Source organism: Anticarsia gemmatalis, chromosome 11, assembly GCF_050436995.1.
Source record: "Anticarsia gemmatalis isolate Benzon Research Colony breed Stoneville strain chromosome 11, ilAntGemm2 primary, whole genome shotgun sequence".
Classification (NCBI taxonomy): domain Eukaryota; kingdom Metazoa; phylum Arthropoda; class Insecta; order Lepidoptera; family Erebidae; genus Anticarsia; species Anticarsia gemmatalis.
The window spans coordinates 4,912,089-4,927,480 of record NC_134755.1 but is presented as its reverse complement, the minus strand read 5'-3'; the positions used below and the strand labels follow the sequence as shown (position 1 = coordinate 4,927,480).

Below are 15,392 nucleotides of genomic sequence, written 5' to 3'. Positions count from 1 at the left end.
AACCTGGTAATTTTGAGTTCTAGAAAAATGTATTATAAGACGACAGCTCTCTTGCAAAATATCTAATAAAAACTAAAGCAATAAAATTAAAGTCGAAACATTAGTAGGGGCTTTAAACTTTCAACAACGCTAAGTCATTCATAAGGATTTAAAAATGTATTTATTTACAAGTCTTGACTCAGAATATTGATAACCCCAGTTGAGTTAAAGAATTGTTACTGTTCTAAGTTTCAGATAAGTGATTATTTATTCACAAACAATTTAGATTTGCTGAATTTAAGCCAGAAAGTTTTGATAGAAATAGATAGCACTTATAATTTCATTAAACTTTCAACGCAATATTGTATTAAGAATAACAAAGCTGCCAGTAAATTGTGTTTATTTAAGTAGATTAAAACACAATAATTATAAAATAGTCAATGCATTTCAATTTCATAATTAAATTATTTCAACTAAAGTGTAGTAAATAATTGATGTAGCTACAATTAACTAGGTACAATAAATTAAATTAGATTTAAAATTTTGCAATTAAACCAAGCAGTTAAATGATCATCAAAAATACAGGTAAAATGAACTCTGAAATCAATAGATAATGGAACAGAATTTTCCGACGCAATCAATGTTGCATTGCTATGAAAGTGGCTCCACTTCAACAAATTGTGTCGACGCGAGTCTCAATTAACTCGCAGTCATACACAGGTGTTTTATTTTAAAACTCCTATATTTTGATATTTTCCTCTGCAATTACGATACTCTGGGGAAATTACATTCCAGTATTGACTGGTTCTAATATAAGTTTCAAGAAGCACAGTAATGTATTAGATGTCGAGATTCCTGGAAGTAGATTCGGAAGTCTGAGGTTTAAATTTATTCCTCTGAGGAAAACCAGTTCGTTGAAATTCTTTTTTGAGTGTTACAGAGTTGTTTTGTGGTAATGTTACTACCACAAAGATTTCTTCCGTGTAAAATCGTTCAACTTGTTTTAATTGCAAATGTCAATAATTCGATGGAAATATCAGCCGATTGCTGATGTTTTCATTCGTAACTGGAACAGTTTTATGCCTTACGAAGCTCATATCATCAATTTAATTAATTTACTGCACGTAGCATAGCAGAGGTTAACTATAACAAAATGTTCACCTGATTTCTTCGTCAGAAGCAAAAATCGATTGCAATATTGCACTTTATCTTAACCCAACACAGACCACACTATACGTAAATTAAATTAAATCCAAAATTAAAACAAAGGAAAATTGGACATTAATCTTCATAATGAACAGCGATGGTATAAATCTGGGAGCACGTACTAGATTCGTATCATGTCGTCGCGAGCGCATCGAAGCAAACAACTCCGAGTGTCTTGAACAGGTGTGTTTGCGTTTCATTACCTCACACCGTATTGTGTTTACACTGTGTTTATTGTCGCTCTATAAAATGCACTTGATGTACACCGGTGATCTTTTTGAAATTACTCTCTCACTTGCAGGCTTTGCGTCTTTGTAGGTAGTTTAAGTTCTACTTTGTTGTTGTTTTGTACTTTGTCTCAGTTGCGGTACTTAATTTCAAGTCTTTTTTTTACTCGTTACTGTTCCACTGCTATTCAAGGGTCTTCTCCCGAACGAGGCAGGGGTTAGGCCTTGAGTCCACTGCGCTGACCAACTGCGGGATGAGGACTATGCATGTTCTTTACAAATTTGTTTGGTTAGAGCGCTAGAAGTTTTAAAATAATTGTTATTTTTTAAGTTTTGATACAGTGCAGCAGTGATATAAAGGTCAATCATTTGTCATTTATCATGATTTTGTCATTCTACTTGATACTAACAAGCAACGAAAATATAGAACACAATTGAACTACACTAAGGTACGCGATATATAATAATATAGTCTACAATTAAAATTTTAGATCAAAACATTGTCGAATTTAACATAAATATGTATTGTGGAATAAATTCACCAATTCCGTCACAAATAATTAAAATCGTTCAGAAGATAAACGCATTATAAAAGTTACAAATCGCGCTCATTAAGTCGTTTTAAAAGTAAGCAATACAAGCTCGTTACGTACAATATCGAAGTAAATAGAATATAATAACTTTCTCTTCGAATCAACAACTTCATTTATAAAGTCCATTACAAACTCTTAGATTAATGGAGCTTTGTTTTATTTCGTATCAATATTTAATGCAATTTTCAACTTGTAATAGATCTTAAGCATTTGATAATTATGGATGATATTATAGCTTGGCAGGTGTATTTTCTTATTTATTTTCTTAAAAAAAATAGCCATATACTAGCAGGAATTGAATCTAATCATTTCCTTGTTCCCTTTATTTTCATTGATGCAATCAAATCATCTTTATGTATGCTAAATATGAATAGTTTTGGCTTACATATTTATGTAATTTATTTGTATCAACAACGATCATTTATGACTATGCGCCAGCTTACTCTCCTTCTTTTTTATACACTTAATCGTTTAATCGTTGCATCACCCCAAGGTGGGGAGAAAATACCTTTCAAATTGAGTTCGCCGTTACACTACTGAAAATATAAATAAATTAGTACATTTCAACTTCAATAGCCTGCAGTAAATATTTATTACATTAGTTCAAAATGTTTCAAACTAAAAACGTTTATAATTACTTGAACATAACATGCGACGAGTGTAAAACTTTTGCATATAATTTAAAATGTTCTGTATTTAGTACACAGATAGTGTCGGCGTCAACGTTTGCTTGCTATATTGAAAAAGTAATGAAAACTCTCCCAACTCGACTCAAAACTGTGTCGGTTATTGAAAAACTATTTTTATTTTAAGCAACAGTTTTGTAAACTCAGTGTGTCTTCGGCGGCGAAAATTGTTTATGTAACTACAGATGTTATATAAAGTGTTGTTTCAGAATATTAGAGCTATTTTACGTTAAAAATTAAGCAGAAACGCGCTCTTCTTTATTTGCGTCTAGGTATTTGGAAAACGCTCTAGTTCGAAATAGGACATAATTTATTCTTGATTACAAGCTACAGTCTCAAATTTCTTTTGTCTATACTTCTTCTTCTTGTCGTATGGTTAGTGGTCAACCTAGTGTCAAAGTTGTTCAAGCCGCCCGAAGGCCTTTGACCTGGCTTAGCGACTATTATCTTATTGACAATAACCGGGACCGACTTTTTTACGTGCCCTCCGAAGCACGGAGACGCCCTGTTCAAATACCACTATGTGGTCACCCATCTATGGAATGACCGCGCCAAGGTTTGCTAAACCCACAGATCGTTTACCGGCCAGTGAGCGCAATACTTAAATTGTATGAAAAGGCACAAAAATTGCCTTTACGATGAATACCTAAAGCATAAAAAAACAAACACATTATTTTCACAAAAAATTACGATAAAAAATCTGCATTAACAATTTAAATCATACTTATTACAATGGCTACCGGCTATAAATACAAAATCGAGATAATAACATTATGCAGATATCAAAATGGTTATTTTATAAAATGGTATGGTAATCAGGAATCCAATCTCTATTCTCGTCCAATCAACTATCGTTGCATTTTAAAAAGTACAGCGTCAGCATTGCCTTTCAATGTAATATAGAAATAGTTTTCCCTAAAAATTTGTAAGATAATCATTTTTTTTTCTCCATGACAATTTTAGCTCTTGACGACAAATATTTTCAAATTTATCTGAATTAAAACAATAATCATCCTGTCGTTCTTTACTAAATTAACGGGTAAACGTTTGTTTTAAAATACTATATTGATTGATACAAATCATTAAATCATCAACAATGACCTAGAATGAAGTCTCTACTATCTTCCCTATAACGAATGTTATATTCTTTGTCTTACTCTACATCGGACGTGCTATCAAAATATGCTTTTAAGGTAGCACTCAAACATTCAGCTTAACACTTATCCTCATGCACTCTAAAAAACAAGACTAACAAAAATTGCAGCATTCGTTCAAACACTTGCGACCACTTAAAGGCGCTGCACTTATTGTACATCTTCAATAACTCAACGTCCTATGTATTTCGATTCTTTGAAGGCTCTATTTGTTCTAGAGTAAATCTCACAAAGCGATGCAACGAGAGCACTTGAGCCTGTCTCCGAAGAGCGCTTGAACTCCTACATGCACGATGTCAAATGCCGCGAAATACTTAACTATGATTTGAAATAGTGAAAAGTTGAATTTTTGTATTGGAATGGCGTGAATTTTGCAATCGGTAAAGCTGGAATACAAATTGCATACAACATGTCTTTATAATCGTCGAAATAATTCAGGTGGCAACGGATAAAGATTATTTTGGGTCGTAGATCAAGAATGACAATGGCGACATCATTTTTGGCAGAAAGATGTTCAAGTAAAGTTTGGAACTGGTTATTTTACTATCTAACACACAATTATAACGAGACAATCTGTAACAAAGTACAAAGTGGTAAGATATTTTAAATACACAATTGTCACGTATTGTGAGAAGTGAAGCAATTCATGACGCATTTGGAGGTCGCTATGATAACACCAATGCGTCACTGCAAAATAATTGCCCAATATCATATCAATCCACGACGTCATACAGTGCAATGAACTGTAGTGACATTAAAATTGATACTTATGAAATAATCGTACTCTTGAATCTTTATAACGTAAATTTGTTGAAAAATAATGAATAATACTTTTTAAGGGATCAAAGTGTTACTAAGACCTAGCTTAAACTTAACACCTAGATATGCTAAAAGGGTATTAGTTTCAATATTCAGAAAAAAGACCCTGAAGGTATTAAATAAATTTTCACGCTCCACGCAATTTCTTAAGACTTGGAATTTTTAAGAAAGGTCCCAATTTATTTGTGAAAAACGTCTGTTAAAATTATTATATCCCAGTTGATCCCTTATAAGCTGAAATATCTTAGTGAAATGGTGGGTCGCCGCAAAGATTCGTACACTTCAACGACCTTGTACGAACTTAGCTAGTTTATTCCATCAGTCCCTTCGAACCTCTGCGATAATTTTCCTTAGACTGTTCAGTAAATAGAAAATAAATTACGTACGCTATTTTTTGTTTTCGGGATTTTGATTTTCTTATAAATGACTCTGAAGAGCAAACTAATCGTAAACTTGCCGAATTTATTTTCGAGCACTTTCTAGGGAATCAACTTGTTTAGTTGTAATAGAATTTACTAATCTCATACTTACGTATATTTTTATACAGTGTAAATAGAAATAATAATTCATTGGCTTAAATAATGGCAATTGACTCACCCTATTACATGGATCTAACTTTGTTCATGGCGAATGTGGGCGTATTTTATACACCTCTGCATATATTTTATACACATCTTCGGGTATAACAGGCTTTATACAATGTATGTACATTATGTATGAATGTATGTACAATATATAACCAATAATTATCTCTTTCTGTATTTTTCATTCTTCGCTCTGCTAATAAATAATTAAACCCGAAACATTCGTAAATAATTTTCTAACAAATGCTATATAACAATGAACATTAAATAGATTACGACTTCTATTCACGTAATTTAGCTCAGCATCGACTTCGAGAACTGAAATCTGTCTTTAAATGATAAATAGTAAGAATTATCTAGAACCAAGTTTTAGTACTTTATTACAATTAACTGCTAACTTTGGTTTTGAAGTTTAGACGCATTTATAAGACGAGGTGTGGAAATTATTTATTACTTAGAAGCTGAATATTGTGCAAAGCTTCTCAAGTAAATGATTAGTATTTACTTGAGAAACATGACTTATGTTTTATAGTGATTAATAGGTATAATATAGAATCACATTTCAATCGTGGCTACTTACGTTTTTTTTGCGTTTTGCTTTTTCAACACTTAATGTTTAGATCAACAAAGTTTGAAAGTTGATGCGGTTAGTTAGATATTATTCACTTTTTTAACTTTACAGCCGCAAAAATTAATTAAAACAAGGTACAACGTATAAAAACTATTTGCTCCACGTGGGAATCGAACCCGGCGAGGTAGACAATGTCAAATTAAAAATGTCATGTATTTCGCTCAGACAACGACAAACACTCTTTGGGGACGGCTGACGAGAGCCGGCGAGAGAAAAATAACAATGTCACTGAACTTTGTATAGTTGGGAATTGAATTCAACAAGACCTGTAATTGAAAGTTGTAAATATTACATACAGACTTTTAGTCGCGGCTCTACCTCGTGGTGGTGTTTATATAAAGTGGACACTGTGGAAAGTCCACTTACTAAGGACTCTGTGAAAAGTCTACTTACTAAGGTCACTGTGGACTATAAACTTCTAGATTATGAGACTTCCAAAATGTTGTATACATTGGTATAATAGTTTATATTTAAAACGAATATTGCGACACGAATTTGTTCTCAATTGTAATTCATCTCTTTGTTCGAGAAGGTAATAAATAAGGTAAGTGTACACATGCGAACTCAATATTCGATAAGGCGTGGCCGTTGAGTGAATAAGCTGCTCCGTGACATGCCTAATCCGCCACGCGCGTGTGTACACGCACTATATTGAAACGTATTTTCTAGTAAAACATTTTTGTACCGATCAATTTATTTGAAAAATGTGTTTTGATGACGTTAAGTATAATTATCTTTTAGCTTGAAACTTTTGTTTTTAATTTAATATTTCTTAAAAATTTTCTACTCACGAAGAGTTGCCACCTAGCCTTCAGACTAATCATGAAAATTATCATTTTTTTAATTATTTCGTAAACTACTAAACGCCTTTGGTTCATGAAAAGGCTTTAGTTAGTTCGAGCAAAGAATACCTGCCAGACTTTTATATTCTTGGTATTCAATCGCAACAAATATATTTTTAGTGACCGGCAAAACATAAATGATGATTTAAATTATTCTTAAATATGTGGTGGCCTTAAGTTTAAGATTTAAACGCGAACCTTAAAATGTAGGAACTCGACATTTTTCTTCAAAATTTCTACATACAAGATTATTACATATTAAGTCGAGTGTTATGTTAGCAGTTAGACGTGCCTTAGTACGTATTAACAAAGACGACTGGTTGCCCATAATTTAATATTACTTAGTACGTTTTATACGGCGGTAAAACGTTACATTGAAATGAATAAAGAGAGAAAATTACGAGAGGAATGAAAAGTATTACTTAAGTGTTAATATTCTTTAGCTTTTGAGAAGGGTCTTTAAAGCATTTTTACTAGCTCTGGTTATAATAATATGTACTGAGAAAGTTTTTGCTCTACTAAAGTGCTTGGTTTTTTATTAAGGTAGAATATTATTTTGCTTTGAACCTGCACAATATTTCCGTGAATGGCTGAAATATCTTTCTCTGTCACAGCAGTTATAGTTATGTAAAGTAATGTTTAGGCCAATAAAACAACTTTAACAATAAACCAGAAGGAAATATTAGGTCATAATATTATGTCAGTCATTCATTTTGGTTTATACATTCAAAATTCCTGGATTATGTCGGAATCTTGGTCGTTTGGCGTCTTTAACTACTAGAAATTGTTCATATTATAATAGTTGGATTAATTTATTACCTTTTTTCCCAGGAATATTTGACACAGACGGGGTGCAGCTACCGGGCACGGACTGCGACTACCAGTTCAGTCGGTCCGGCAACCGGCCGACGCACGGCCGACTATACAGCCCGCGGTACCCGTCCATCTATCCTAACAATGTGCGCTGTTCCTATCACTTTCACGCAAGGTGAGTTGACAATGGTCCTTTTTTTTCGTTTTGAATTGATAGGATTCAGCTATAGTCATAACTTGGTCATCTTATGAGGTCTTCTACGCTGCAGAACATTTAAGACACTTCATGGTGACTTGAAATTTATCATCACTAACTATTGGCTTTTAAGACATTTCATACTTTTTTTATTCTATGCAATGTGAGCAGGAGTGGTGGGTGCTTGGTCTAACATTATTTTACTCAGAATATAATACATATACGTATTAATTATTGATACGTCGCATGGCTAAAAAACCAGTAGAGCCCTATTAATTCGGAAGACGGCTATCAAAGCTGTGAATTTACTTCGGCATTCATACCTTCATACTAAAAGTCAAAACATATGCCATAGTAGTCCCTACCACTAGCTTACATTTAATATAGGCTTTACAAAAGCCGTTATATACTATGACAGGCCAGCGCCCGTTCTACCTACAATGTAAGTTTCCCTTATCATTTACACGTCAAGTAAGTTTAGCGGGAGTCATAACAGTAAAGTGTAATGTTTACCCTTGACTTAGTGTTAGACGTAGTAGTCAGTTTGTGACCTATAAGTGGTTATGGAAGTTTTGTTCGGGTATAAACGCAGAGAGCGAAATGATTGCTTCCATACGAACGTTTTAGATAGAGATCAGACTTCGAATGTGTAGTAGTTTTGATATGTTTATGAGAGTACGTGCTGAATATTTTTTTGTCAACTTTATACGGAGATTTCCATTGATATTAAGTAGTTATTAGTAGTGAAAACAAGGGAAAATACCTTTTTTTTTTAGAAAAGACAACTCCCGCACTTGGAATTGCTCTTGTGTCGTGGGGATTTTTACAAACATACAAACAACTGACACAAAGTACAACCAGACCCGATACAATTATTTGTGCACATAAATTGTCTCGTATGGGAATCGAACCCACGACCTCCCGACGCAATGGTAGCGGCGTGGTGACCTACACTACCAACTTTATCAACGTAATGCTTGATGGTGGATTTGAGTAGAATTTTCGCGAACGCTACAAAATATCAAGCTGCTGTTTAGAAGATTCTCACTGAAATACTTCCCAGAATCTTTAAATCTGTTAATCCTGACGGTATTTTAGAGTAAAATATTTCTATTTATTTCCATTTCATTTTGTATCTTCAGTTTGTCTCATTACAGTGGTCACGTAGTAGTACAAGTGTAATCCTCTCTCTGGGTCTGCTTTTACGACGTGCCTCGTGTCTTAAACAGTCGGTACTCTACCTTTGGATAAGTACTAGGAATACTGGATTGTACTAACAATATTAGGAAAACGTTACTACGCAACTCTTCAATGATATATTACTACTATGTATTGTATTACGCAAAAAAATGGAAAAATGTTTTCAATGTTTTATAGTTGAATGAAACCTGACCATTTTCCATCATTTTATTAGTGTTTTACATCATTTTAAATTAGAATCTTTCGTACATACTTTTGGTTATTAACATAGAACCACGTAGAACAATAACAGTTAATGTCTTAAGAAAAGTTCTAAATACAACAAAAAAGCCTTAAACTTCTAAGTTTATAGTTACTTTCTATATTTATGTAGAACGTAGTTTTGCTTGTATTCTAAACTTAAACTTAGCTTTGCAAGAAAATGCAAAAGTCAGCAAGAGACTCTGTAGAGGGTATACTTGGAGTCCTAAGAGCAAAATATTTTAATTAAACCTCCCTAATTTACGTTAGAGGGGTGGGACCTGCACTATATTCTGAGTAGGTATGTTGGAAAAAGTCACGACTTGGTTTACTCGCATGAGCAAAATAATTTCGTAGACACGTAGACAAAGGTGCTGAATAAAATGTTTACAAAAAACTTACCTATCAGAAGAAATGTTGCATTGATCTTATTACTACAGGAATTTCTTTTTTATAGCAAACATGAAACATGTGCATGAGGGGAGGCTATCACGAATCTCAGTCGACTGCTATTTGAAAGCCGCCATGCTGTACATTGTTTTCTGATTTAGATTATTGTTATTAACACGTTACGTCAAAGAAGCAATATATTGAAAAGTGACCATCAATTTGATGTAAACTAGTTGTCGATAGTTGTAGGTACGTGATAGCCCCCCAAAGAAACGCGAAACATGAATTTGATGTTTCACGTTTCAAAAAGGATCTTTGGTTAACATTACAAGATATTTTGTCAAAATAAAAATTACAGTACACTTTGGACGCCCTCAAAAGTCACAACACAGACATGGTCTACTGAAAATTGCCTCCAAACCAGTCCTCAACAATAAGCCAGCAAAAACCCGACAATAACTTACTAGGTTTAAAGACCACATGTCAAGCGTAATCGCGACATGCCATAACAGAGCTGCGTCCCGTTTCCCTTGCTTGACAGTTATAACTTAGTCGTGTGATAAGCTACATGAACGTATGGATGTAATACGTTTATTGTTAATGGTGACTGTTGTATTCAAGTATATTTGCTAATGTATTTATTATTTACTAGAATTACTAGGTTCTGCACAGGAATTGGTTTAAGTATACGGTACTTAGCGCGATACTCTACAGTCGGCATTAAAAAGTATCGAATGTTTGACATTTAAAATGTACTGTATGAGTTTAAATTGACTATGTAACATTGCATTCCCCCAAGCTAAAAACATCCGTTTAACTCCTCAAAGCTTTAAATCTAAATTTACTGCAATGCATTTTTTAACAACTATGTTTTTAAAAGTAACAATACAGTAGCGCGATTCTGTACAGTCGGTACTGTCGAATATTCGAAAGTTGGACGTTTGGAACTGCCAAAATAATTCCTATGACGCCCGTCAGAGGCGCTGATCAGATTTTCATACCAATTTTCTCGATGACAAGCCGGTTGTCGGTAGTTGAAAGTAGTAAAGAATCGCGCTACTGTTCGAGAGTTCTGTAAGATTCGATTTACCTTTATACTCGGAATTTTTCCGTCCAAGCTTATTATGTTCGTAATAGAGTGCAAATATTATTATACTTTATTTTCTCTAAAATATATGTCTGTTATTTTCACAGAATCAGCACGTTGGTATTCATTTGTTACCGTTTTCTTTCAGACCAAAGGAACGTGTGAAGGTGGTCTTCGAGGAAGTGTCGCTACAGAAAGGCGATGTTAGGTATGTATCACAAAGAAATTGTTCTTGTTCGTCGAAAGCATAAAACATTTATTCATTTTATGTTATTTAGTTTAAATTGGTATATTTTTTTAAATTACTTTAATGAATTAGCTTCTGTGAACCCACAAAAAATTTATAGAATAATGACTGAATACATTTACAGCGAACAATATATTTTGACACGGTATTGAAATCAAATCAAATCTATCAAAACAGAGTTATTTCAGTAGTTAAAAATAAAACAGTATTATTCTCTGGTTTTCATTTGAACTCTAAAATACAATTGACCTCACAAATTTAAAAATAACAAAATATTTTCATATCTACCGAAATAAAAATAATTTCATACACACGTTTATTATACTAGTTGCGGTCTCGGCAACACATAAAACGAAAAGAACTCTGACATAAAACTGTGAAAACAAACTGGTGACAAATATAAATGCAGACATCAGTACCGTAGCTACTCAAATTACACTAAAAAAATTTGACTGTACATAAAACTCAGCATAAACCAACCGTTGAAAACACTCGGAAAAACATAATTCTTCAGCTAAAAATCCATCTATAAAGATAAAATTGCACGTAAAATTATTCCATAAAGTCACCGTCAATATCGGAAGACTGAGTGATAAAACTGTAGAGGTATGCGTCATAATCGAATCTTTGATCGAAAATATTGAATACGAGGACGAGCGTGCAACGTGGAGCCTGGTGTCGCCATAATAGCTCATATTTGCGAGACTTTGTAAAGAAAACTGCTCTCTAGTCGGTGTTTTATTGTTTCGTTTAATATGTTCCACGTATGCTGAATATTTCCCGGTAGAAAAACGCAATAACGCTGTCTGACTAAAGAATAGTAACCTTTATGATTCACGAAACCAATAAAGTCGAGTTTTATTTTGATACGTCACATAAAAAGTGTAAGTAATAGATTTTTTTTTGTAACAAAAAATTTAATATGCTGTGTTAATGCATTACTAATTATGTTACAGCTACAGTCAGTGAGTAGGTATGTCATTTAATCTCAATGATCACAAAATCTATTTGCAAAAATAAATGAACAAGAAATCAACAACTCATTAAAATTCACCTTTATGACCACAAATATTGTACGACCATTATATAAAATTTTACCTTCACGAGTCCTGTAAACGATTTTAAAATCCATGGTAGCAGTAATACATTGGCACGGCGAATTTTACATTAAAAACAGATGTATGAACAATGTTGTGTTAATGCACAAAAGAGTAAATTATGCAACACTCGCCACCAACCGATTACGGTTTTGGTTTTTGGCTGGTTCGTTACTACACGATTTTATTTTTTACCCGGGTTTTTGGAAGCAGGATTTAAATAGGATTGCGTGGAATAAAAAGTCGTAAGCTATGTGGTGCTATTGTATAATGCGTTCTGTTTTGTAATATACATTCTGCTTGCACGTTATTTGTCTTCCTAAAAATGCTTTGTGTAAACACCGATTAGTTATGCAGTACTTTGTCAGTTTTAATCAAATTTGAAACCGTATTTTATATGTGTAAAAAAGACAAAACACTGTATCTGGCCATCAGAGTTTATTCGACGTTTATTGGAAAGACACCTATCTTTGTAATAAAAAGGTGTAAGTACGGGTATATTAGTTTAAATAAAAAGGGGGGAAAATTTATTTGATAGAGGGCAGGATTGTCGACTTTATGAAGTTGCTATATTTTGGACTTTTGACTTGTACAGCCTAGGTTTAACTAGACAATCCGGGTGGCTTTGGGGGTTACCTATGCACTAACTAAGCTCTGTTCACAAAATTAGACGTAGAATATCTGCAGAAATTTCTGTTAGAAATTGCATTCATGGTTAAAACCTTGCGGTGGGGTCCCGGTTTCAATTTCCACAGATCGTGAAATGTTGCTTTAGCTGTGGTGTCACTTCGGCCTTACGCTTTGTTAAACTCATTCTTAGTTTTAGTCACGCTAAAATATAGAAAATTAAGCTAGACCCCAATTAGATGGTCGAATTTCATCGAACGTGTAGGGCTACAGTGAATAAGTAAGGGCATTATCGTTTAAAATGGGGTATTGAGTGGGATGCTCCGTAGCGCTATTTCCTTGGGTCAGTATTCTCGAAAATCGAGAGTTTGGCATTTGAAATTAACTAATGTACCTAACATTAGTTACTGCAGATCCGGCAAGGGGCGCTGATCAATTTTTTTATATAAAAGTCGATATTTAGCGATTGTCGATAGTCGATAATGACAGAAATTCAACATAGCAGTGCTTAAAAGTGAGCTTAATGAAATATGATGGATTCATAAATTTTTGAAACGCGATCATCTATATCGGCCTCATTATTCACTGCATATGTAAACAACTTCGGAGAATCACCGGACCATAACCAATCCCTAAAGCGAGTAACAACAGAGTTGGCGTAATTAAATTATGGTTATAACGACCGTCCAGCGCTGCCATTAATGAGTTCACCTCATAAACTATACTTGTTTCATTAACCGGATAATGCATGAATGCGCCGCTTTAGGACTCTCGTATAGGGATGAAAACTATACATCGATATTTTCCGAAAAGTATTGTTGCAATGTTTACATTTTAGCTTCGGTTTTTCTCATAAAAAAATTGTCAATAGCTAGCCATAAGTGGATGTTATAGAAGTAGGAATTCGCCCTTCTGATGACTCTATGACTACAATAAAACATAGACGTATCCATGGGATTAACTAAGATCGTAGTCCTAGTTGGTCCTATAGGGTTAACATGAAAGTATACCCTTGAAACAAAAAAAAAATACTATCCGTCCACGCATTTTAAGTAATCAGCGAACATAAAATAAAAGAAACTTCGATATAAATTGAGACTCTACTCCTATTTTTGTTGTAGCTTACAACGTGCAAGATATTTCGATACATCGATATTTTCTTTCCGATTTTTTTATCTGAAGCATCGATATTTTCGCTTCAATGTTTTTCATCCCTACTATCATAAAGCCGCAGGCTACAGGTATTTTGCATAATGTTTCGGTCAAGTGGTTAAAGTAAGTGAATTTGCTAAGTTTGTTACATGTTTACTTTGTTAAGCAGTATTTACTTGGCCTGGTTTGAGATTGTTTTAGTATGCCATAAGTCAAGGGAACCTGACCATAGCCACTATAAATATGAGAACATCGAACAAACATTGTAAATGGCAAAACGTGGGTATACTTTATGCACTTCTGCTGACAATTTCGAATATTACATGCTTGATTGCATGACATAAAATCTTTAGAACCAATTTGATGACTATTGGACTGATAAGCATCAGCGATTCCTCCATATCGCTCTATCGCGTATTTTATCAAATAGGTATCCCGACGAAAAGTAGCAGCAAAATGATGGAAAACTCTATCAGTATACTACTTATTCAATAGTTAATCCTACCAAAATGCTATGATTATACAACTTATTCAGTGGTTAACCTTAAGGAAACCGACACGATAGTTATACAGCAGAATTGTAAGAATTTAGTTTCAAAATGTAAATAAAATTATATTAATGTGACTAAAAACTCTTATAAAAGTGTGTCAAAAAGTGTGTGTGAAAGGTTTTTTAAAAACAAGCAGGATATATAGCAGTAGTAGATATACATCCTTCGATGAGCTGGCTCGCTTTACTAAGTCCATTACACGAATATACATGAAACACGGCAATATCATCTATCTAGGTATTGCCGACCGGGACGTTGAAAGGGAAATTGCTCAAACTAATCCATTTACATAGGGGACCGTAAACGAATTTAGTGGAAAACTAGGTAAAGGCTTCGAAGGTTTACAAGGTGGTGTACTTGCATACCTATTCGACATTATATGGACATCTTTGATGTAAACTGGGTACATTGGTCTTTACTAGTCATAAATGTGTCAGATAATTATTCAGAAACATAAAGAAACCTTAAGTAGGGATTCCAAGGTGGTGCTGTACTACTGCAGTTTTAGCCGCTTGGTTAACGTCTGAGTAACTCGTCACACTTAGGAAAAGTCTCAGATGATTGTCTGAGATCCCACTTTGCCTTTTATGCTTATGCAGCGCTGATTGTATACAACTACTGATTTTTATGTGGCCTAATGTTACTGCCTAACACGACTTATAATGCCTTTTATTACTTCTCTAGTGTTTAACTGAACATGTAAATGAACAAATCGATTTATCTGATAGAACCAAAATTATCTTTCAAGTACAATTTTAAAAAATACCTACCCCATTAAAATAAAAACTTGATCTAACAAAAACACTTGCCATGAATTTCCTTTTAAACGGTTTGCTGCACAAACTGCCCTGAAAATCGCAGTCCAGAGCCAAAATTGTAGGTAGTAACGACATACGGGATACTCTTGGACAGGTTAGATTACACAGATAGTGCTTGTAACTCCCCCCATTTACCTTAGCCCCTTCGTTAGTGTTACAAACACGAGTTCTAGCTCCCCGACTAAAATCCGGATAGAAAAAGAATTATTGAACGTTTTAATTGCACTCTAGAGGTAGCGTTGAAAGAACTTGC

At 33.9% G+C, this 15,392-nt stretch overlaps 1 protein-coding gene across 2 annotated transcripts in view; it reads left to right on the top strand.

Annotated features, from left to right (window-relative positions):
- The window catches only part of Sol1, a 384,779-nt gene that overhangs the window by 260,506 nt on the left and 108,881 nt on the right, over positions 1-15,392 (top strand). For both annotated transcript variants that reach the window (XM_076119660.1, XM_076119661.1), the window contains exons 6-7: positions 7,553-7,709; positions 10,796-10,855. In XM_076119660.1, coding sequence (XP_075975775.1) covers positions 7,553-7,709; positions 10,796-10,855 — 217 coding nt within the window. The remainder of the gene's footprint in view (positions 1-7,552; positions 7,710-10,795; positions 10,856-15,392) is intronic.